This window comes from Athene cunicularia (genome assembly GCF_003259725.1).
Source record: "Athene cunicularia isolate RWA chromosome 1 unlocalized genomic scaffold, athCun1 chr1_part1, whole genome shotgun sequence".
Taxonomy (NCBI): Eukaryota; Metazoa; Chordata; class Aves; order Strigiformes; family Strigidae; genus Athene; species Athene cunicularia.
The window spans coordinates 28,776,831-28,802,320 of record NW_020799091.1 but is presented as its reverse complement, the minus strand read 5'-3'; the positions used below and the strand labels follow the sequence as shown (position 1 = coordinate 28,802,320).

The following is a 25,490-nucleotide window of genomic DNA, read 5'->3' as shown; positions in this document are numbered from 1 at the left end:
AAACTGAAATTGGCCGAAGATGTAAAGAATGACAAGAAAAATGTTCTTCAGATATATAAGCAGTAAACAGAAGCACAAGGAAGACATAAATAGGCCCATTGCTAAACAGGGCAGGGAAGCAAGTTACTAATAATGCCAGTAAGGCAGAGGTTCTCAATACCTTCTTTGCTTCTGTCTTTACTGGCATAGCTGGACCCTAGAGCACGGGATCAAGTAGCTATGACAAGGCATGTGTTGACCCACCAGTGGTGGAGGAAGGGCAGGGCTGTGGCCTCTTGGAAGGGCTCAACCCACATCAGTCTATGGGCCAGGAGAGAATCCACTCCAGGATGTTAAGAGAAGTGGCTGGCATTGTTGCAAGGCCACTGTCTATAATATTTGAAAAGTGATGGAGATAAGGGGAGATATCCCTGACAACTGAAAGAGGGCAAATATCATGCCCACCTACAAGAAGGGCCCAAAAGAGGAACCAGGAAGCTACAGGCCCATTAGTCTTACTTTGGTCCCCAGGAAAGTAATGGAACAAGTCCTCCCAGAAACTATGATAAGCCAAATGAAACAGGTGATTGGGAAAAGCCAACATGAATTTAGCAAAGGCAAATCATGTCTTGACTAATCTGATCACCTTTTATAACAAAGTAACACTTGCAGCTGGCCTGGGGAGAGCAGTGAATGTTGTTTTACCTGGATTTCAGCAAAGCATTAAACACTGTTTCCTACAGCCTTTTCCTGGAAGAACCGGCAAGACACAGACTGGATGGGTGCTCCTCAAGATGAGTAGAAAACTAGCCAACAGGCCACATGCAGAGGGTCGTGATCAGTGGTTTTTACTCAGGCTGGTGGCCTGTCAGAAATAGGATCGCCTAGGGATTGATATGGTGCCCCACACTGTTCATCTTCAGAAATGATCTGGATGATGGGTTTGAAAGAATCCTCACAGTTTACCAGTGACACCAAACTGAGTGGCAAGGTAGACCGTCATAAGGGAGAGTCATCTTACAGAGAGACCTGAACAGGCTAGAAGAGTGGGCTAACAAGGACAGCATGAAGTTCAACAAAGACAAGTGCAAAGTCCTGCACTTGGGTCAGAATATCCAAGGAGCAGCCTTGCTGAAACAGACGTGGGGTCCTGGTGGACAAACTGGCTATGAGCAGTGCAACACTGCCACAACAAAGTCAAATTGGATCCTGGCCTGCAGGGGCATTACTGTCAGAGATAAGAGATGTGATCACCCAACTGTGTACAGCTCTTCTCAGGCTGGCCCTGCAGTACTGTGTCCAGTTCTGATCCCCGCAATTCAAAAAAAACCAGACAGACTGGAGAGGATCCAGAGGAGAGCCACAAAGATGATCAACGGGCTGGAGAACTGGCCCGGTTAGGAAAGACTAAGGGAATTAGATTTTTTTCTTCCTGGAGAATAGAAGGCTTAGGGGGACCTCATCACAGTTTTCCAATGCTTAAAGGATGGCTACAAAGAGGAAGGAGTCTTTCTCTTCATAAGGCACCACACGGCGAGGACAAGGGGCTGTACATGCAAGTATGCACTGGGAGAGGTTTCATCTTAGTATAAAAAAGACATTTTTCACAGTAAGAACAACCAGTCACTAGAACAACCTCCCCAGGGATGTGGTGGAGCCCCCATCACTGGATGCTTTCAAGACATGATTGGACAGGGTGCTAGATCATCTCATCTGGGCTCCGTTTTCTCTGAAATCTTGAACCAGATGATCTTTCATGTGCCTTCCAGCCTGGGCTGTTCTATGTTCTAAGTCACTCTTGAACAGTTGTTTTGTTTTTGGAATAAAACTGAAGGCATGTCTCACAGTGTGAAGCGTCTCAGAATAATCTCATCTCTGTCTACAAGGGGAAAAATGTCAATAGCTGTCAATACCATTTCATAAGGAAGAATTGTGAACTGCTGAAGAACAGCATCTCTTTGCAATATGAAAGGTAGCAGTTCAAGGGCTTGGTTGGTTTATTTTGAGTGAGCACTAAAACATACAAGTATTTCCTTTCAAATGACAGCAGATATTTTGCACTTCTGAATAGGATTACTTTATTAAACTGTAAAGGTTATGATGCAGATTAATATTACAGTACTTGGGGTTTTTTTACATAAATTACTATTTAAATAATTTAAAATATAGAGTGTATTCCAAGGACTGTACCAAGCTAGGACTGCTATGGCCACATGTGAACACACACTAAGAACAGCTAATTACCTTGAAACTAGCTTTTGCAGGGCTTGATCATAGTCTTCCTTTGAAAGAAATCCTACATGTTAATCCATATACGTTACTAGTAAATATATAGTTAACTTAAACATCCTGTTTCTCATTAAAATAAATCAATGTTTATGCCCTGTTTTTCTTAACAGTAAACAGAAGTCTCAGTTCACTCATTCAGAGGGCATAAAAAAGAAACAAATGTTGTGTTAATCAGGTCTTTAATTTTTATTATACAGAGGAAAGACTTAATTAGTAGTAATATTCCTTAAGGCTTTTGAAAGAAGCTTTATAACCATTGGAAACCTTATTATAATACGTAATGCTAACTGTGCATGTTTAACTTCATTTGTAAGGGCAAAGACAACCAGATGATTGTTAATCTTGTAAACTGTATCGGGAGACTTAATGTCTGAGAGACATGTTAGCTCACATTTCCTTTTCTCAATCTGTACTAACATTACTGCTGTCATTTCGATTCTGCTCATTTTTAAAACAAATGTAAAGGCAAAAAAGTGGTTTTTTTAGGTTGTTTAGTTTTTTGCTAGGAACAAATGGGCGTACATAATAAAGTAACTGCAGACACAGCTAGAAAGTAAAGAATAGCAGCAATTTGTTTTTCTAGAATTACAGAAAACTCTAGGTTGGAAGGGACTTTTGGGAATCATCTGGGTCAAACTTGTGTAGAAAGTAGTGCCTAGGTTAGGCTATTTAACCGTGTCCTAGCCCTAGCCTAGTCGAGCTGAGGCTTCAGTATTTACCACAAGAGATTTGACCACTTCTCTGGGCATCCTGTTCTTAGGGTAATTAATTTATTTTCTTACATCCAGCTAGAATTTTCCCCATGCATTTTGTGACTACTGTCTTTTTTTCTGTCATCACAGATCCTTGTGAAGGCAGTATCTTCATCTCTTTTGTGACTACCTTTTAGGTATTGGAAGGCTGTGATGAGGTGGTCCTCCAGTGAAACCTCTTTTTTTCTTAGGCAAAATAAATACAAGTTCTTCAGCCTTTCTTCTGTGTCAGGTTCTCCAACCCTTTAATCATCATGCTGGCCCTCTTCTGGACTCTACAGTTTCCCAGTGTCTCTCTTGAACAGGGAGGACCAAAACTGGACAGCCTAAAAAAGTGCTGCATAAAGGTGTAAAATCACTTCCATTGTTCTGCTGGCTAAATTCTTGCTGATGCAACCCATGAACCTGCCAGGATGCTTTGCTGATTCATTTGGCTTGCCCTCCACCAGGATCCCAAGGTCCTCCTCAGCAGAGCTGAAGGAAAAAGCTGACTAGCCACTCAGGCCCCAGACTGTACCATTGCTGGGATTATTCAATCCCAGATGCAAGACTTTACATTTACTATTGTCAAAGCTCACATGGTTCTTAATGCAATCTTCCAGCCTTTCGAAGTCTGTCTGTATGGTGGATCTTCCTTCCAGCATCAGTCTCTCTGTTCCTAGTTTGTGTCACATGCAAACCTGAGGAGGCTGCATTCACTCTTGTCATCCAGATCAGTTATAAAGTTAATGTATCTGATTTATTGATGGCCAAGGAAATCCACTCATGAGCAGCTGCCAATTTGCCTTTGAACCATTAACCACTACCCATCGAGCCTGATATTCTCTCAGGTTTTCCACACCCTTCTTGTGGTCTGTCTGTCCTGTCTGTATCTTACCAGCTTGTCTACATGGATGTTGTGGGAGACCATGTCAAAATAAAATCAGGGTAGAATGATGTCCACAGCTCTCCCTTCATCTATTGAGCAACTTGTTTCATCATAGAAGGCACTCAGGTTGGTTGAACATGATTTGCCCTTGATCATTATAATCACCTTCTTGTCCTTCATGTGCCTGTAAATAACTTCCATGACAACCTTTGCTATAATTTACCTTGGGACTGAAGGGTTTATATCATCTTTGCTGTTGTTAATACAATTTATCCATAAAAACACTTTTTTAAATCTCTGAATGTATTTCCTTAAAAAAAAAAAAGGTTCTGTAGTAGCATGAGAGCAATTAATTAATCCCAGTTATTCAGGGTTTTTTAGCAGTTAGTGAAGTATCACGTTTTGCTCTTAATTGCAAAAAAACATTTTGACACTAATGGGAAAGGAATTGCAATTAAATTTTAATACTTCCAAGTTCCTTCAATGAAAGTTTAAAAGTGGCCTCTCTGCTGTATGTCTTTCTCATCACCTTTTGTTTCCATGCTTTTATAAAAGTTTCTCTCATGCATGTATTAAATTATCAATAAATTGCACAACTCCAATTAAAAGGGTAGTCTTAGACTTATCTAATGACTGAGTATTTTGGATGGTTTTAAAGAAAAAAGTTTTCAGATCCTTGACTTGAAATAAAGTGGTTTGTGCTGTATTGAGCACCCAAAGATTCCATTAATGTCACTGAGATTTGCATGTCCTGGGTACCTTTTACAGTCAGACAACTCTGAAGTAGAAGCCTAAGTTTATACACCAACGTTTGAAGTTTGGGGGATATGGAAGGTTATTTGATTTGTGAAATAATTTTTTTTCCAGCTTCACAGTTACTGGAGAGGGTTAAGGATTTTTTTTTTCCAGCCAATTTGCAGAAATTTTTCATTTCAGTACAGTGATCGATTAACTGTGGGGCTAATGAAAATGTAAAATGAAAGTATATAATAGTGTTCTTGTGATAATTTATTATGTAGCTAGCTATCTAAGCATACATATAAATTAATTTGGTATTACTATTGACAGTGAATAGCATACCACTAGCCAGTGCATTCTGTTTATAATATTTTTATATATATTTACAGGTCATTGCCTATAACTCAGAAGGGAAAAGCAGTCCAAGTGAGACAGTAGAATACATTACTTGTCCAGACAAGCCTGGAGTACCTTCAAAGCCTGCAGTGAAAGGAAAAATTCATGCACAGAGTTTTAAAATAACCTGGGGTAAGATTTTTGTCCAGCTCTGTTTTAGAGTATGTCTGCATTTTTTTATATAGATATAAATGTATTATATATATATATTTGTATATTGAAGACCAGATTTTACTTCAGGCAACTGAGCCATTATGATCCATTTTTATGGAACTAAGAGAGAAATACTGACTCAAAATACTTAGAGTGGCAATATAATAGTGTAATTATGTAGGAAAAATAATATACAAATTGTTATAGGGACCGTTACTGCAGAGGACTACCATAATTAAAAAACCAGTAGTGTTAATTTCTGTGCTGAGAAGTTCTGTTTCTCTGGCACAAAAAAGTAGATGCTACAAAATCGTTTTTTTATCAAAAGAAAAGATCCAAGTTCAGCCTGTCTCTTTGAAATGTTTTGTTTTGATAGATAAATGCTTTTATTCACTAAGGATCTTGAGTTTTCCTTGGGCTCAGATGTTTTTTACCCTTATGCTGTGAAATAGGAGAAAACAGTACTGTGTGGGGCAGTACTTTAGCAGAAAATGAAACAGCTAAAGGTTTTATTTATAGTCACAGGTATTAAACTTCTTACCTGTTTCTGTTTAACAGTATGTTTAATCCTTTTGCATTAATAATAAAGCTACTTGTAGAGTATTAGTAGTACTGGGAAAGTCCAGTCTTGCATCTTTCCAGATTGCTTTGCTACATCAGGGTCTGATAATTGATCTTGTCTGGATGATAGGTAATGTATGAAGTTATTAGAAATAAGTAACTTATAAATCAGAAACTATCTAAAATAATTATTTATATATAAAACCTTTAATAGTCATTATTTTGAACAGTAATGCTCTCTTTTTTTAAAACAAGTGATAATTTTATTTTTCATTTGATATAATTTGTTACCTTCCCAACCAAAAGTGCTATGTGCCATATAATAAGCCTCATTTTATTTAGCAGGTGTGATATGGTATGTAAACCTTGCCTGAAAGCCAACACCATTTCATCCAGCACATATATAATGTACTGTTATGGCAGCAGTAACCTTCTGTATTGGAGTATCATGTTGTAATTATATTTGTCAAAAATGTTGGTCTTCTATATTATTTTACTTCTGCTGTTCTCTAAGTCAGCTCTGAGAGTAGTAGGATTACATGTCAAAAATAGGTCTGTAGGTTCATATCTTATACATAAAATGAATATTATACCAGGGAGGATACTGCACTCGATTTCTAGTGATGTATTAAAAATTTAAGATACTAAGTTTTCAGTGTAGAACTCCTGACTTCTCTCACAAAATATTTAGGTTTTTGAATGGCTGTCCTTTAAATTGTTTTGAAATACTCTTATTTGCAAATCAGCATGATAATCTTTTCCTGTCTGCAGTCCAAGTTACAGGACCATTAGGATCCGTGTCCCTGAAACTATAATCATGTTTGCTGTGGCACCTCTCAGGTGCCTGATTCACTTGTCACTCTTCATCTGTAGAGCTTCACATAGTGGAGAATTTGGGTGATTAGCAACTGTCTTAGACTAGGATGCTACAGCTAGCTAGGATGCTCGCTGTCTAAATAAGCACCCATCTCCAGTTGGCGGTTGATTTTGCCTTTCGTAAATTTTCCCCAAAAGCTACAAAACCATTTAATTTACCTAGCTTAGTTGGAACATTGCTTGTTTTTATAGATCCACCAAAAGACAGTGGAGGAGCAGCAATAAATACATATGTTGTGGAAATGTCTGAAGGCTTAAATGGTAAGTGTTTAGGAGCATATGTTGACATTCAGCTGTGTTCTTTTTTATGCATGTGTGCTCCTGTGTGAAGAGTAAAATGTCTATTATGATAGAGAAAATTATTGTAGGGGGCTGCCATTCAAGAAACAGGGGTGCTGATGCTTATATACAAGAAGTTCTTTTTCTCTGTGTGTCGAAGAAGATGCTCCATGTTTAACTTATTAATTAGGTGTATTCTGGTTTAGAAATGACACATTGGAGACATTTTTGAGCAAGAAGACAGTGCCATGTAGCTTTGTTGGAAGTGTGACAGATGAAAGAAAAAGTATTATACCGTTTATCACTGTTGAAGGAGAGAAGCAATGCAGTTGGGATAACTGTTTCTGCAATTTGCTTTTCTCTCCTTTCATACAGAAGGGAAATTAACAGTATCTCTAAATTAAACATAAAGATATTCAGCTAAATGAAAATGAAAGTTTATACTTCTCCAGTGCTGTGTCAGATTAAGACAGCACACTGTCCCCACATTATAATGGCAGCCCTGTTGGGTCTCAGATGTGATTCTTCTGATACTTCGTCTGTCACTTTCCTTACTCCATCACATGTCCACATTAAGTCACTTTTGGAATGATTTACCCAAGCCTTTCATGCACATTTAGTGAACTGTGCATTATGTTTTATTCCCAGTTCTCTAAATTTTGTGATGTATTGAGCTGTTGGAGATTTAATTAAAAGTCCCCAGGTTTCCTGCTTAATCTCTTAAAAAAAGAGAAAAACTGCTAAAAGAGTTTCTGATTTAAGAATCTGGCTGAATAGTAAAGAATGAAATCAGTAATTCAGATGGTGCTGGGCCATTCAGGAATACAGGAACAAAAGCTGTATCAATTGTAAACTGTAGTTACAGTCAGCCAAAAGAATGTTGTAAGTAAAGGTTTCTCTTGCACTGAAAATTTTGCTTTTGTATCTTTCTTGTTTATTTGGTTATGATGTTTGAATGTGCTTTTCTGGCCCAGTAATAACTACTTCATTAAAAGTAAATTTGCTCCTAGTTAACATGTATTCCAAATAAGGAAGGTAACTCACTTCAGGAGATCTACACAAATTTACCTGTGAAACTATCTTTATGAAGATGACTGGATCTTTTTCCAGGAAAATCAACACATTTTTTTTTTTTTTTTTTTTTTTTTTTTTAAATATACTTCAGGCACACACTTACTTAGTGAAGCTAGGATGCCTGCTATGGCTGGTACTGGAGTATGACAAGTACACCTTGGTTCATTGCATGCTTTTTCTTAACCTTTCAGGAAACAAATGGGACACAATATACAACGGGGCTGCTAGGGAACATGTGTGTGACCGACTAAATCCTGGCTGTTCCTATCGCTTACGTGTATATTGCATTGGAGAAGGAGGACAAAGCATGGTAATACGAGCTAATATTTTTATTAAATAAAATTTCTCATTTTAAGAAAATCTGGTCCGGTAGTTAATAAGCAAATACTACAGAAATGCCTAACAAAATAGCCATAATTAATACCTCAGAAAGTTCCAGTACTAATGCACAGTGTTTCAAGTTTCTGCAAATTTATTAAAGAAATGTGAATATTCTTTTCTGATACTGTGTTTTGTTTAAAGGTATTTTTCTTATTTACAGATAATATTCTGTTCTTGTGTGTTATGTTGATAGAATGTAATTTCTTAAGGCCTGAGCCAAGACAGCAGTGTAAAGTTAATGTTTTCCATGTGGTCAGTGTCTGAGCAGTCAGGCAGGCAGGGGAGGACAGTGTTTCCTCAGGATTTACAGGATTGTGCTCTGTAGTCTCTTCCCATGCTGTCTCAGCCACAGTCATAATGTTTGTACTGCTCTACTTTTCAGTATTCCCAAACAATTGTGTGCTGTACTGTGCTCCCTCATACATGCATACACACATCCGTACATACACACACACTTGCTCTGTCCCTTCTGTGGTGTAGTTCAGCCAAAATGTCATGCTGTATTCTTCTCCCTTCTTTCCAGCAGCAAGTGTAACAAAGCCAGCCTTGACTCTCTACAGACTTTCAGCAGGGCTTAACTGTCAAGCTGAAATCTTAAAGCCTTGCATTCTTGGTGTTTGTCATTTCTTCCCCAGCCCCCCTTTACTATATGAAATTCTTGTGTTCTTCCTCCACATAAAAGTCTGCAAAGACAGCCTTGCTCACAGCCACCTTGTCTTAAGAATAAATCTGGACTCCTTAGTGCTGGCTCAGTTGCAATGCTTTCCCTCTCACTGTAGCTCAGCTTGCTGTGGTACAGGATGTTTTGTTGTACAGGATGTTGTTCAGGGTGGTTTGAGCCCAGAGGGAAACTGAGCACCTCGAAGCCACTTGCTCACTCCTTCCCCTCAGGGATGGGAAGTAGAAGATACAACAAAAGTTGGGAATAGAGGCAAGGACAGGGAAGGATGACTCACCAGTTATGGTCACAGGCAAAAGACAGACTTGTTAGGGGAAGAAAAAGAACATCAATTTAGTTCAACCACCAGCAGCAACACTTAACAAACAGAGTAGGGAAGTGCGAAATGTTACCACATCTTAAAAACACCTTTCCCACACACACACGCTCCACCACTTTCTTGGGTTCATCTTTGCTCCTGAATTCTCTACCTCCTCCTCACCAGTGACACAGGGGGAAGGGGATAGAGGTTGTGGTCAGTCCTGCCTCTCCTTCCTCCTCAGACTCTTCTGCTCCAGCGTGTGGTCCCTCCCACAGGAGACAGTCCTCCATGAGCTTTCTCTGACATGAGTCCTTCCCACGAGCTGCAGCTCTTCCCAGGCTGCTCTGACATGGGTCCTTCGTGTGCGTTGCAGTCTTCCCAGCAGCAAACTACAACAGTGTGGACTTCTCACAGAGTCCCAGCCACCTTCGGGTGCATCCACCTGCTCTGGTGTGGGATCCTTCACGGGCTGCAGATGGGCATCTACTCCCCCACAAACCTCCACGGGCTGCAGGGGAACCCCACTACACACACAAACCCAACACAGGTGAAGGGGGAAGGCGGTAAACTTGTCCATCACCTAACCACAAGTGCATGTATGTCTTTGGAGTTTTTTGCTCTCCCAGCCTTCCAGAGCCCAAATCCATTAGTTTAGAATAAACATTATTTGAGTACCAAAGAGAAAATAACTTTCAGAAAGTCCTGATTCTTTCTGAAGGTGTCAGAAGTCAACAGAAGAATAGTAAAGAAAGATGTACTTGAACTTTTCTGTAGCTTGTCATGGACATACACCTCCTGAGAAACATTCTTCTTTTTAAGCAGCACCAGTTGTTCTGTGCAACTGCATTTCAGAGGAACTGAAAAGCAGCAGAGCTTCCACTCTTTCTGGAACGTATGTAGAAAGCAGTTGTGAAATGAGACTAAGATACATCTCCTTTGTAAACTAAAAGGCTTACCAGCTTTGTACTTGTTCTTATCATGCTGAAGCTAATAACCCTGCATTGTCTCTGAATCATTTCTGTCTACATCCAGAATAGTCAGTGCTGCATATTGTTATGCTGGGTATTTTTGCACACAGTTCAAATCAGAAGTGGAAGTTTGTTGCACATTTAGTATTACTAAGAAATGAAAAAATTGAAATCCCAATTTTTTTTTTTAATCTCTTCAGATTGACATTTCTGCCCACTTTTGTTTTCTGAGAGGTTCTTGCACAGAGAGTGCACAGGCCTTAAAGTAAGGTTTTAGAAATCATTAAACTGCAGTTTAACGGAAAAGAGAATGTGTTTGCATTGAACAAGTAATTTCAAGCATCTATACTAGGTTTGTACTGATAATTAACCACTCTTTCTAGTTCTACCCCTTGCACATGTACCAAAACATGAAAGCAAAAGTTGATTTTGCATATTATGTGATTGCTGTAGCATGTTTTATGTAGGTATTATGAGAAATACATACTGGATCACTTAAGCATCTTCATGTATTTGAGGATGTAGTTCAGAAAATGGAAGATCCTGGTTTTGACTTATTTGCCTTTACTTGTGGTATAATTGATAGTGCTTGTTTAGGCCTAGATGACTTCATTAATCTGCCTTTCCTTTGTAGGCATCTGATTCTTTACTGGTGCAAACACCAGCAGTGGTTCCTGGTCCATGCCAGCCTCCAAGGCTACAGGGTAGACCTAGAGCAAGAGAAATTCAGCTACGCTGGGGTAATTCTATTACAAATATTAGTGAGTGTAAGGGATCCAAATGTGGTAATTAAAGAAGTTTTTCTTTCTTTCTTATTTTTAGGACCACCTCAGGTAGACGGGGGTTCACCCATTACCTGTTACGGTCTAGAAATGTTTCAGACAGAAACTGATGAACACAGAGAGGTTTACCAAGGCTCTGATGTTGAATGCACAGTAGGCAGCCTTCTTCCAGGGAGGATATACAACTTCAGACTGCGAGCAGCTAACAAGGCTGGGGTAAGGAGGCAATCTGAAATTAAATTAGTTGCAGAGACAGCAATCACTGATCGTCTCTTTTAAAAGAAGCATTTAACTAATTTTAAAATTAGGATTTCCTAATGTAGAGTCATTTGATTCACACAGCTTATTGTTGGGTGGGAACAGACAGTTAAGCATCAGTTTATAATAAAAGGGGGTTTTAGATAAAAGGAAGAGAAAATAGCTAATTATGTCTTATATCTGAATAATAGTATTGGGAAATGGTTAGGAAATGCCAAGTACTTTATCAAAACATTGTTACAACGTTTATATTCTCATGTGAAGTAACGTAGCAAATTATTTTCTGTATATAGCTTTGTAAAATGATTGACCTTTGTTTTTACAGCTGTTAGTGTTCTAGAACATAATGATTAGCGCTTCCTGACTCTCTTTTTTTATATTTACTTTAACTTCTGAGTACATTGTTTTATCAGATACGAGAATATTTTCTCTATTTGGGATATTAAATGTGTTTAAATCAATTGTTGCTGTAGAACAAGCTTTGTATAATTATGTATCAAAAGTCCTGATTTAAAGACAGAGGCAGGGCTGCTCACATTTGTTCAGTAACATTATCTTCATAAAAACTCCCATGACCAGTTACTGTTTGTAGGGAGATATGCAACTTAAGGCTTTAAAGCACTGACCTAACATTTTACCCTTGCCCCTGCAAAGAGTGTTTTATAGCTCAAGCATTTTTTGAATCCTTTATTTATTTTAGATAGATATAAATAGGCAGTTACAAATTGTGTTCTGTTACAGTGCAGCCATCATGTAACTTCAAAAGAAGGATTTGGATAGCACTTTCCTGTTTTGCCTGAAAGTTTGAAGTGTCAAATTTATTCTGATTGCATTTGCTATAGAGAATAGTCTTGCAATTATTCTAGAGAACAGTTATATACTGAAATAAATTCTGAATGAACAGTCACAAAGTTTTCATTTATAAGGAAGTAATAAAAAGTTTCAGGCTGCTATTGTATGTTCCTACTATAGTAAACTGTTATTTCAAAAGTAGTAATTTATTTTTACAAATTAGTTGTATCAACTCCCTTTTTAATAGTTTGGACCTTATTCAGAAAAATGTGAAATAACAACAGCACCTGGACCACCAGATCAGTGTAAGCCCCCTCAAGTGGTGTGCAGATCTGCTGCATGTGCTCAGGTGTCGTGGGAGGTAAGAATGCCATGTTACACCTGTCTTAACATGATTGTCTTCTGCATTTTAAAGTTCAACTTCAAAAGCTTAAGACTGTATTTTAATTACATTTTTAAACATACTTAGCTGATTATCCAATACTTGGTAGGTAGAACCTTAAAAGTCATTCATCGTACCATTATTTGACAGCTCTTAAGTTGGCAGCCTACAGGTACTTGAGATCTTACTTTCTTTTAAGAGTTTTGCCACAACTGCTGCAGTGCATTTCTGAGTGATGCAGGCTCTTCATAAAAATTTTCTTTAATGTAATTATCTTTCCTCAGAGCGAATATATCCACATAATACAATAGATTATTGTACATTTGCTAGTTATAAACTGATTTAATTTTATGTAATTACATCAGTAATAATATAGCAAAAGCCTCACAGACTTCCTATAAACCCATAGTATTTAGATATCTGATTTTAAAAATGCAATAGATAAAAATCAAGCTTGGAAAAAGGAAGATTCTATCTGGGAATATTGTTTAAACGCAGCTTTTCAGTGGCTTGAAATTGAGTATCCGAGTTAGAACGGTACAGAAACAAAAGAAGGAACTATTTACCTGGGAGGTAAAGTTCACGCTTTTTACAGGGTATGTCATAGGAGCTATCCTTCGTTGTCTACAAGGCAAAGTCTGTTGAAGAAATCTTTTGCAGTGTTCAGGTAGGATTAATTTGACCAGTGTTAGATGTCTGATTTATATGGAATCACAGAGTAATTAAGGTAGGAGTGGACCTGTAGATGTCTTTTAGTTCAACGTTCTGTTCAAAGCAGACCTAACTTCAAATTTAGGTCAGGTTTCTCAGGTTTTACTTATCTCCAAGAATGAAGATTCTGCAGCCTGGTAAAGCTGTCTCTGGACAAACTCTGTCATGCTGTAGATTTTTTTTTTCCTTTATGTCCAGTCAAATATCTTTTACTGCAAGTTGACTCTTGTCTTGCCACTGTGCCTCCTCCAAGAAGAATCTGACACCATCTTCTTTGTACCATCCCAGTAAGTAATTGAAGGCAGGAGTAAGATCTCCCCTTAACTTTATCAGCTTAACAACAAACCTTATCCTTTTGTTATGTGTTGCACTCCCCCATGGTGACCGTCCACGGGACTACTCCAGTATGTCAATGTCTATGTTGTATTGAGGAGCCCAACATGGAACACAGTACTGGAGATGCAGCCTCACAGGTGCTGAGTAGAGGGGGAATCATTACTCCTTTTAGCAGCCTTTCTGTTCTTTTGCTAATAGAGCCACTATGTAGTTAGCCTTCATCAGACATACATTGTTGAGTCACATTCAGCTTGCTTACCAGGACAAACAGGTTCTTTTTTGTAAAGTTGCTCCTTACCCTGTACTGTTTTAGTCCAAGTATGGGACTTAGCATTTGCCTTTATCTTAGTAGAACTTCCTGAGTTTTGTATCAGATCTTCCTTGTTGAAATTCCTCTGGTAGCCATACCCTTCACCATATTAAACACTTCCCCCCAGTTTGTTGTCAACTCTTAACTTGTTGGCTTGGATTCCCCTACTTCTGTTAAGGTGAACTCTGCTAGATCTACAGTGGCATCAGTAGTACCATTGAGAAATGACTCCCATCTTCAGTGACAGTTGCACAGCCATCTACAGTTGCATTAGTTCTCTGACCAAACACATATCACTGTAGATTACAGAAGGGAAAAGGAGTCCCTATCAATCACAGCTCAAAAGCATCAAATATTACCCTGTGAAATGCTGTTTGTATTCAGTCGCTTATCTTCACATAGCCTAATGCGAATACTTCTATTTCAAAAGAAGGGGAAAGAAAAAAGCATGCTTTGGGGCAATTATTACCTGCACCTCAGTGTGACTGCTATCTTGGTCCAAAACATCAGCAGCATTTTCTTCTGTTTTCTTCACAATACAGAAATTTTTTTTGTTTACTTGGGGTGGGGTTTTTCACTTTTTGGTTGTTTTTTTCTTTATTACTTCAGTGAGACTGCTGATATCTTTCCATAGTTTCATGTCTTAGTCTGGCACTGATACACAGGTTTTTAACTGCACTTTAAATCATTATTTCTAAGGAGTATGAAAACCATTCAACTCCCAAACTTGGGAAGCTAAGTTTGGCTTCCTGGGGCAGGTAATTAGGAAAAACAGGCTCCTCGAGCAGGCATTTCAGTCCATGTCTGTGTTGTTGCTTACATGCCCATCTCAGTTGCTTCACAACTTGGAAAAAGACAAGAGTGCACAATTCTCTGCTTCTCACTATGCTTCCAACCTAGTTTCCATGTACAGGAGCCAAAGGAGGAGTCCTTTCATCTGTAATGTGAAGACACTAGCAGCAGTGGGCTTTTGCATATTGTCATCACTGTGCTATAGACCCAGTCAGTGAAAACTCCAGTACTCTAGATCACCCGCTCAAGAAGACCATCTCTTGTCATTGGTCATTCAGGCTACTAAGCCAAATGCTGCGGCTAAATGATCTCTGTATTTAAGCAAGTGAAATCACAGTTATTTACTTTGTATGAAGAGTCTGCAACAGGAAATAGTGTTTTTAAAGTATAAGTGAGCCAAGGCCAGTAATGAGTTCTGATTTATTTGTATTGTACTACATTAAAAATCAGCAAAGAAATTGGAGGGTAACGTTTCTGCGAAAAAAATCATATAGCTGTGGTGACTTTGGTTGAATTTTTTTGGTCAGTGAATTTAACTTCTAACTCCTTGTATCCACTTTAAAGGTTCCAGTGAGTAATGGAGCTGACATCGCAGAGTATCGACTGGAGTGGGGCGGTGTGGAAGGATGCATGCAGATCTCCTATTGTGGGCCCGGGCTCAACTGTGAAATGAAAGGGCTTTTGCCTGCCACTATATACTACTGCAGGGTTCAGGTAAAGATTTAAAACTATTGTTAGTGAAATCTGGAAATGGGAATCGCCCCTGCCATAAAGACATGGTCTGCTTTGCATTTGCAGGCAGTGAATGTTGCAGGTGCAGGCCCTTTCAGTGAAGTGGTGGCATGTATGACTCCAGCCTCTGTACCTGCAGTTGTGACTTCTCTTCGGGGACTAAGTGAAGATGAAGTTGAAAGTCCACGCTATTCTCCTTCCACATGCCTTGCTATAAGTTGGGAAAAACCTTGTGACCATGGATCTGAAATCCTTGGCTACAGCATAGACTTTGGAGACAAGCAGCCAGTAACTGTTGGGAAGGTTCTAACCTATTTTATAGATGGCTTACAGCCAGATACTACCTACAGGTACGACATGCACATCTACTTGACAGCCTACTCTTTCTTCCACAAGAGCAGATTCTTTGTTTGTCTCCTTGTCTTTTTGTATACTCTGCATTACTCTTAGGAGCATTAGTACATAGCCATGGAGAAAAAGGAAGCTTTGTAATGATCATCATAAATAGATGAGCTATGCTGTTATTATTTTCTTTCAAGAACAATTTATGTTAGTTTATTGTGGTATCATTGTATCTGTCTGGTTAATGCTTAGTTTAACTGAATTCAGACTGCAGATTCAGATTCATAACTAGTTTTGGGGCTGGTTGCTTCATAGATAGATGGCCTCTAATCTGTTTGGCCAGATAAAATCCATCCAAAGAACCAGGTCCAAGAAGGACCATGTCCAATCCTGACTGGATTGTCTGATCTAATGACAGCTCATCCAGCTTGCAATGCCTGTTCTGCAGAAATAGCAAGTATTTGGGTGGCAGTCAGCATGAAGAATATCAGTTTGAAAATATGTCAATCAATTTTAAATCTCTTTTAAAGAATTTTAGTCACTAAATTCATCCTTTATGGTTGGCCTAAGGGTTACTGAAAAACATAAATGTGAAAATCAGTAATTCTGCCTGAAGGGACTCTATATTCCTGTTACAAACGTGTCCTCAGTGTTCAAACTTAAAAAGACAGTGTCAGTCCCGCTGAAGTTGGAATTTAAACACACACTGATTTCAGTACAGTTAAGATATCTTCTGGCTATGGAGTTTTGAGTCATTAAGGGTTTGTTTTTACTTTTAATGCTGTATGTATGACAACAGTGATTCTGTGTGCCTTGTAAGTATTTAACAATAATGCTGGCAATTTAAAGAGACGTTGCTCTCTATGTCAACAAACTGAAAAAAGACCAGCTTCTATTGCAGAGATACTTCTGTACTTCTACCCACAAAAGTGATTTTATAGAATACACTGTGAACCCTGTGGAAATAAAAAAAATGCATATATTAACCTTAGTTTTGTGCTATAATAAATTAGCATAATGTTAAATATTACTGTAGTGAAGGAGAAATATTTATTCATAAGCCTGCACACACATTTGTGTTTCAGTATTTTGAAATGTGTAGTTGATTGCTTCAGAATTTAATTACTGTGATTACCTTTTTTTCCAGTTAGCTAGATACTATTTTAGACAAGCAAATCTTACTCTGCAAAATAACATGAGACACACTTTGCTCTCTATGGCTACCTGTAAGATACATAAAAAGCCTCAGATTTCTTAATTTTCTGGTTTTTTCCTTGTAGAAATAAATTTCTTGGCTAATTCTTTTAATTCTTACTTGTAAACCTAATGCCAGCATTGGTTTCCATGGAGTATCCAGGGAAAAAATAAAATAATCCCTGAATTTTGAGTTCTGCAAAGCCCTAATCCATGTGTCCTTTGACTTCTTTTAGTTTCCCCCTCTCCCTTTCCAGGCAGACCCAAGATGGCTTGTGTTTGCAGGTGCCCAGAGATGTGTTACCAGTGAAAACAGCAAGAGAGGTGGCTGGGCACCATCACTTTATTTTTTACATGAATCAGATCTGTTCCAAAAAGCCCTTAAAACTTTCCTGTAGTCGTCCTTGAACTCACCTGATAGCCAAAGATACAGATTCACCTCTTGGTGGCAGGTTTTTTTTATCTTCCCCCATCTCTCCAGTGTGGCTATCAGAAATTTTGGTACACGGCCTGTGGGGACAGGAAGATGGACTGCTCTTGAAGTAGCTGATAGAGTTTTTGCATCTTTTTGCTAATGTGAATGATACAAATATGCTAACATATTTTTATTTTTAATCAATCCAATTCCTTAAAATGTGGCAAGGAAAGCGACACTCCTGCATATTCATGACAGTCTATCAAAGCATAATATCGATAAAAGTCTTCCTTGTAGAAAGTACCATCTATTGGTACCATTATTCTCTCTTGAATATGAATGCTGGAAATGACCAGTTATTTTTTTAGTATCTAATTTCAGATTAACTGATTTTCTCTTTTTTCAAACACTAGAGTGCGAATTCAAGCCCTGAACAGTCTCGGAGCGGGTCCTTTCAGCCACACCATAAAACTGAAAACAAAGCCTCTCCCCCCGGATCCACCTCGCCTGGAATGTGCTGCATACAGTTCTCAGACTCTCAAACTGAAGTGGGGAGAGGGAACTGCAAAAGCATTAACTGACTCTGTTCAGTACCACCTTCAAATGGAGGATAAGAACGGAAGGTTGGTTTTGGCATCACGTTAATCTGTCCTGTATCTCTGTGGTCTGATGCTTGGGAGATGGCAGCAAAGGGCAAAATTCTGCATGCTTTGCTGAATTTCCAACAGACATAAGAGGTCATCTCGTCTGGCAAGGCAAGAAAGGCTCTAGTGTTCTGTGCTGGGAAGTACAAGATCAAAAACTCCATAGTTTTTTATTTACAGTTCAATATGAAGAGTTTATTGAAATGTTCTGCACCAGCACACTTTTCTCTCTCTCAAATTTGTTTAAGTATTTTGTCGAACTATCAAGTCTAATCAGTCTTGTGTATTTTATATACTTAATATTGGAAGGGGTGAATTCTGTACTCTGTCTTTTTATGCAGTTATTTTTAGTGGAAAATAAACTCGTGTAGTACAAATAATTATTTTAAAGGACCCCTTCTCTCATGCATGTTAAATCAGAGTGAAAGCTGAGATGGTACAGCAAATTAGCCTTGCCTAAATGGTAAAATGAACAGCATTGCTGTGTCTATGTCTGAATTTGAGTGGCTTTAGCTTGACAGTGAGACAAAATAGATCTGCTAGGTGAAATTGCTCTGCTGCAAGGAGGAAAATAAATCAGACTCTCAACTGGAAAGAAATTCATTGCAATTACCAAAGACTAGGTCATGTGCAGCTACCATCTGTTTTAAATTTGAAAGAAAAGGAAAAGTCAAAAGTAAATTAAAACCCTTGCAGAAAGAGCTAAACTTGTGCTGTGTCCTGGGGATGCCAAAATTGAAAATCAAATGAGACCTGCCAAGATCAGTCTGCGTAAGAATTACAACATGCAGGAGAGTGGCCAGCCTACAAAGCTCTTGGAATGGGACTTGGTGTGCGCTACAAGTGTGCCTCTGGCCTCCTGTGCCGATCTGAGTGAGCTTCATCCATTGCCAATCTTTGACAATGATGTGCAAGAGCAATTGGATCCGTGAGCCTTTCTTAGGCATAATAAGGGAGAGTTGCAAAGGAACAAAAAGCTAAAATCTAGTTACCTACTTTTGAAAAGCTAAAGATGTTGGGGCAGTAGATGCCCCCAGAAAAGCCATGTGCACAGCTCACTGAGAGAGAGAACTGCTATCCTTTTTCATTGTTTCAAGCGCAGAAGTGTTTCTGAAAAGGCTTAGGATCATTTTTGCCAAGAGACGATATGTAGTACTCTGTGTAGAAGATATTTTTATTTCAAAGACATGAGGAATAAAAATTTGGCCCTGGAAAAGAAGCTTATTGCTTTATAGTAATGACAGAACAGTGTTTTAACTCTGAAATAAGTATTTCTAGGCTTCTCATTAGATTCTGGGAAATTATGGGAATAGATTTCCAGACAATACTGTAGCTACTTCAGAAGTCCTTTCCTGTGTTTAAAATAGCTACTCTTTCGTTTTCAGGTTTGTATCCTTATACAGAGGGCCATGTCATACATACAAAGTACAGAGACTCAGTGAGTCAACATCATACAAATTTTGTATTCAGGCATGTAATGAAGCTGGTGAAGGTCCCCTTTCCCAGGAATATGTTTTCACTACTCCCAAATCTGTTCCAGCTGCCTTGAAAGGTAAAAGTCCTTCTTTTTTCGTTTGGGGAGGATGGCAAGTTGGTTTTGGTATTGTATTGCATTTGGAATGCTAAGACCTTTTCCAAGTGCAGGTGGGTATAGTAGGGGAATGCTCTTCTTATGTAATTGCCTAAAGCCTAAAATATTCACTCCAAATATGAGAGACTTGGGGTTTATGCATTCTTGGACATAAGAAGGTTTGCACTTAGAATCCTTGCTTACGAGGAGAGAGTGACCAGGCCAGAGGTGAAAGTTGTTCCTAGCATGCTTAGAATAATTGTAAGCATAGCAGCTTTTTTTGTGTGTTATTTGTTTTTTATGTGAATTGTTAGCTGTTGTTCCAAAAAAATTGTAGACAGAATACATTTGAATCTGATTGTTTTGTTTCTCTGAGATAGAATAGCAGATAGAATACAGTATTTTACAAGTCGTTAGAATATAAGGATAAGTGATGGGGAAAGTGGAGCTAACTGTCACCTGTGTTTTCTTCCATCAGCACCAAGGATAGAGAGAATAAATGATCACACTTGTGAAGTCGCGTGGGAGGTTCTGCAGCCCATGAAGGGGGATCCAGTTATCTACTGTCTTCAGGTCATGGTGGGAAAAGACTCAGAATTCAAACAGGTACGATGTGTTTAAGTTAATTGTATTTTTCTTGAATTAGTATTTGTGATAACTAAGATTAGATTAGAGATTATTGTGTTCCGGTATGTTTTTAGTTACTATACTAACTTCTGGTTACTAAGTAATACAAGGTAGTGTCTCCTAAAACCCTTGTCATAGAGAAAAGAGATTTAAATAATATAAATACTGCAGTAAGTTACAGCCTCTCTGGGTTACACTCATGTTTACTAAATATAGCTTGACACCCTAAGTGATGAAGAAATTGTCCACTAATGAGAACTGACAAAAAAAAAAACATCCACCCAGTGGTACAGAATTGAGGCTTAGAAGAAAAAGAACAAAAGTCTCTCTTTGCACTGAGAGCTGTTTGAAGGCAATAAACAATATAGAAGCTTTGGTGTTGTTGAAGTCATACTTCTGTACAAAGAACTACAGATAGGAAAGACCCCTACTTATGCACCGCAGACATTCAGGTGTAGGGAAACATTTTTAATAAATTTAGTGATTAGTTTTTTACCATAGGATCATTTCAGTAGTATGGCATGCTGCAACCACAGGGTCGAGCAGTTGAGAGTGTGTTTTAATTTCAGGTTTGATTATCCAAAGATGCAGTTCAAAATGCCAAGCTACAAATTAGTCTGTATTTAAAAGAGGATGTGCAGTGCTGATTTTGCTTCCCTATAAACTGCCTGATAATTGACATGAAATTAGGCTTGGAAACTCTGTTTCACACTATTAAACAAGCAGGTTTCCTTATAGAAAGGAAACACTATTAATTCTGGTATATTATAATTTTGTTATAGGTCGGTATTAAATAAGTTTTGCCAGTGCTTTGGTAGATTATGACATTAATATTTTCATAATTCATAACTTTTAGTGTAGCACTGTTTGTTATGTACATTTGTTAAATCTTTCAGAAAAAGATGAACCATAATCCAAGGTGTTTGTTATCTTGCCATGTGAATTTTCTTTATTATAACTTTAAAATTGTAAATGCAACATTAAATATCTAAGAAGGGCGTGATCAGAGTTGCTTCTGCTCACAGAGTCAAATCACACTTGGATTAGAAATGCAAGTTGCCAGATGAGCTGGACAAGAAAAGAAAGCTTATGCTTTAAGCCTGTAAATAACGAAGTAGTCTAGGGTGCATGATTCCTGTTGCCTCTCCAGAACAGTAAATTGAGAAGACTAGTTTGCAGAAATTAAAACTGGAACAGTCAAGAAGTAAACATAGTGGAAACAGCCTTTAAAATACTTAGACACGATGAGAATTTTCTTCGACATGGACAAAAATAAACTGCCCGAACATTCACTCCAAGCTGTTTACTACCATTTCCCTGCCAAACATTCACTCTCCTCTTCTCCTTCTCTGTGCTTCATCAGCTGAGTTGTTCATGTTGTTGCTCCTTACATGCTTCAGACAAAATAAGTTAGTAATCTGCTGTTTGAGCTACATACACCAGTCAAGCTCTTAAAGGGGGTAGGAAGCAACCAAGTAAATATTCCAGCAAACAAATGCGAGGAGAAGGCCACTTCCAGCAGGGCACTGGAGACAAGTGGCTGAGGACGGTAACCCACGCCAGCTGGCATAGTTGTAGCTAGAATAAGATGTGTGTCTGTGGCCTGTTTGCTTGCTACCAAACACGTTACAAATAGCAGAATTTTGAGGAAGCTGCACTTCTGATGACCTGCCCTGTCTCAGTGTGGGAACAATTTCTTGAGAAAAAGAAAAGTCTCCAGGTTGTAGATTCCAGTGAAGCTCGGCTGTCTGGCTGTCAGAGGACTTTCTCAGTCTATGAGTAACCACAGGCACAGCTCTTCAGAGAACAAAACTGGAAGAGATTGCCTCTTCTTTCATTGAATGTTTGGTAGTTTGCATCTGTGAAATGCTGCCCAGACAGTGAGAACTGTAGGGAAAACTTCCACATCCTGCTACCAATTAAATAAAGCAAATCCAAGTAATGGGGGGTGGGGGAAGGTGAAGAGAGAAATCAAATTGTACTGTGCCTCCCACATAATAGTTCAGCACCAACTGATGCACCTACAAACAGAAAAAGGCACTCACATGGGATTTTGTTGACTTTTACAGGACCTTTACATACCTGCAAATGAATTAGCTTTGAGAAATCAGCATTTAGATTTTAGTGCATTAGGCACTCCATGCCAGACAATGGTGAACTGAGCTGGACAGCCTCCTTGTGTTAACCAGCCCATGGAGAACACCCTAATAAAAGTAATGTGTGTCTTGCAATCCGATGACGTTAAGAATCACAGAGAGGACTCCTTGCAGCTTTCCTGATACAGCATTTATTGGGATATAGTATTTTAAACACATGATATCTTAACTACAACACAGCGTTGGGTTGGATTAGACTTAATGAAGTAGCTTCATACTGAGTTAATTACCTAAAATCCTCTGATATGATACTGGATATTACATCCCATGGGGTAGTATTTGTGTTGTGGTTGCTGAAAAACATCTTAACACTGGGGTTTCTGAAATTTTATTTGATGTGTACTCATCATGCCATAAAAGCACTTGTTCTTTTCCTGTGTTCCACCAAGAGGACTGGAGGCTTTATCTGGCATTTAAATTGCATTTGTGAGCTTTTTGTCCATTTTTCTTCGAATGGGTGAAAAACTAGTGAGGAGTCATCCTTTTTACAGTTACCTTCACTGTAAACAAAACCATACTGAGATATATATGTGTTATGTAGGATACTGTTACTTGATGTATCGTGTTTTTTCCTTTCTTGCCAGATCTATAAGGGTCCGGATGGGTCGTTCCGATACACAGGCCTCCAGCTGAACTGTGAATACCGTTTCCGCGCGTGTGCCATCCGCCAGTGCCAAGAGACAGCAGGTCATCAGGACCTGATAGGCCCCTACAGCGCACCAGTGCTATTCATCTCTCAGAGGACTGAACCACCGGCAAGCACCAACAAGGACACTGTGCAAACCACAAGGACACAATGGTCACAGAGCGACCAAGTGTGTGCTGCTGTCATCCTTGCACTTTTTGCTATCTTTTCCATTCTGATTGCTGTTATCATCCAGTACTTTGTAATAAAGTGAAGAAAAGAGGTTTATTTTAGAATGCTGCCCATTACATTTTACTTTCTCATAATCTAAAAGTAATTCTGTTCTCTTGCTTTTACAAAAACAGGCATTTAGCACCGGCATTGGGACTGATGCAGACCTTTTCAGCCACTCTAAAATGCTTACTGGTAGGTGTAGGCTGACACATGTTATTAGAATGCAAGCCACAGAAATACAATCTTTTCTTTAATATGCCTTCTTGCAGTACAAACTCTATATGGGGCAGGCAAGCAGTGTTTAATGAAAATGGTTTGACCAGTAAACACGAGTGTAAAAATGGTTTCCTGGCCCACACTTCTAAGGTTTGCTACCATAACAGGGAAGAACGTGTAGATCGCATTTAAAACTTACACTAACAAACTTGTGCTGTATACAATATTAATCTGATGCTGTGAAAGCAATTTAGCGCTGTATTTCTACCTCCTCATTTGTCTTAATTATTTGGGAAGCAGGATTTATGCTGAAAAACAGAAGGGGCTTTTCTCAGGCAGCAAATAATAAACTGGATGGAAGAGTATACATGAAGGAAGCTTCTTACCTGATAAATGTGGAGTTCTTCGCTGCAAGTAGATGTTTTTGAAAGACTACAATGGGATGCACAAGTGGTTTATCTTACCCCCAGGATTTGATGTTTACTTAAAAAATGCCTCTTTTACTTCTCACGAATATAGAAGGGAGAGTGCGAGAGAACTTCTTAGACTTATTATTTAAATCAAAAACCACATTTCTGAAGTTGACCTTTGATTGGATGCAGTTTATACAGATGTCTGTGCCCTCTGATTTTGGCTAGTTAATAGATTTTTGAGATAAAATTCATTACCAAATTTTTGCTGTTTCCCCAATATTCACTTGCCATATCCACCAGAATCGAGCACTGCCTTTTTCTTATTTTCTTTCTGTCTGTCTGTCTTTCTTTGGGGCACCAAATCAGAAGACAAAGTGTAGTAATTTGCACCAGAAAACTTAAAGCTGCTTTTTTCTTGAGATCCTAATGTTTAATGTAATGTCTCTTTGGATACTGTACCAAATTGTTGATTGCATGTAGTTAATGTTGCATTAGAGCACTTTGCAATTGCATAACTCATCGTTTCGTGAGCTTGCATTTGTGAGTTCTTGAATGACCAGACTGAATTTTATCAAGTATCCCATTGAACATCTTGCTAGATGTCAATGATTGCCAGTGACACAAAGCTTGTAGTGAAGCTATCTTTAAAAAGAAAAAAAAAATCCTTGTCTCATCACTCTTACGTTATTTGTTATACACTTTGTAATTAGCTATTTTTAATTTATTTGAGTTACAAGATAGTGGATCATTAATGACTTCTAGTTGTGTTCAGTTTAGCATTTTTAATGGTATTAAACACTTCTGTCGGTCTTAATAATAATAAAAAAAAGGAACCTCTGTCTTGTGCTTTGAAGATCTCTGAAGAATTTCTCTTATATTAGAACGGGCATGTATTGTAATTGTTTATACGTCCAATGATCTGTGCTGTAGAATAATGTTGCTGAGTTTCCTTTTTTTTTAAAAAAAAAAAAAAATGGCGAGGAAATTGGCCTCCACGTGGCAAGAACGATCTGTCTTTAAAATGTACTGTATGTTTACATTTTATTTCGAATTTGTCATTTGTACATATAGGCTGATGCCCTCCTGCAGGATACTGCGATAACTTGATGTTTTCTAGAACCTTCTTAAAAGTGCCATGTTTGGCAGTGCAAATGAGGTTGCGTGTAACAGCCCAGAGATTTCTTACGGTTGAATGTCTAAAACGGTAAGATTTGTTACTACAGTTAATCTGCAGTGACTTATGTTTTTCATAGTAAAATTCAAATGAGCTCCTATTTTTGATAGTCATTTAATAGTGTATTTGCCATTTGAGCCTCAGTGCGTATTACTGCATTGATGACAGTTTTTAATGTAATCTTAATTTTACCTCATATACTGTACATTCCAAAAATAAATTTAAAAACAAAACAAGAAAAAACTCAACTTTTTAAAACGTTATAGATACACTACCAAACATATCACTTTACAGTTGTACAACGTCGGACTCCATGAAGACGAACCTGTATAGTCTGATAGAAAATGCATAAACTATGTAGCAAAGTATCTTTAAAACTCTGTGGACAATAAAAGCATCCTTCTTTTTGGTGGTGGTCGCTCAGTGTCGAGGCGCCCTTCTCCCCGGGCCCGCCGCCGCTCCCCGCTCCCCGGCGGCGCGCTCCCCTCAGG

General features: G+C 38.5%; 1 protein-coding gene across 2 annotated transcripts in view; it reads left to right on the top strand.

The window, feature by feature from the left end:
* FNDC3A (fibronectin type III domain containing 3A) overlaps positions 1-25,215 on the top strand; it is a 103,937-nt gene extending 78,722 nt beyond the window's left edge. For both annotated transcript variants that reach the window (XM_026841371.1, XM_026841379.1), the window contains 12 exons: positions 5,016-5,154; positions 6,805-6,873; positions 8,157-8,275; positions 10,929-11,034; positions 11,117-11,292; positions 12,374-12,487; positions 15,222-15,371; positions 15,456-15,739; positions 17,754-17,963; positions 19,370-19,536; positions 20,033-20,160; positions 22,922-25,215. In XM_026841371.1, coding sequence (XP_026697172.1) covers positions 5,016-5,154; positions 6,805-6,873; positions 8,157-8,275; positions 10,929-11,034; positions 11,117-11,292; positions 12,374-12,487; positions 15,222-15,371; positions 15,456-15,739; positions 17,754-17,963; positions 19,370-19,536; positions 20,033-20,160; positions 22,922-23,236 — 1,977 coding nt within the window. In that variant the 3' untranslated portion in view covers positions 23,237-25,215. The remainder of the gene's footprint in view (positions 1-5,015; positions 5,155-6,804; positions 6,874-8,156; positions 8,276-10,928; positions 11,035-11,116; positions 11,293-12,373; positions 12,488-15,221; positions 15,372-15,455; positions 15,740-17,753; positions 17,964-19,369; positions 19,537-20,032; positions 20,161-22,921) is intronic.
* The last annotated feature ends 275 nt before the right edge of the window (positions 25,216-25,490 follow it).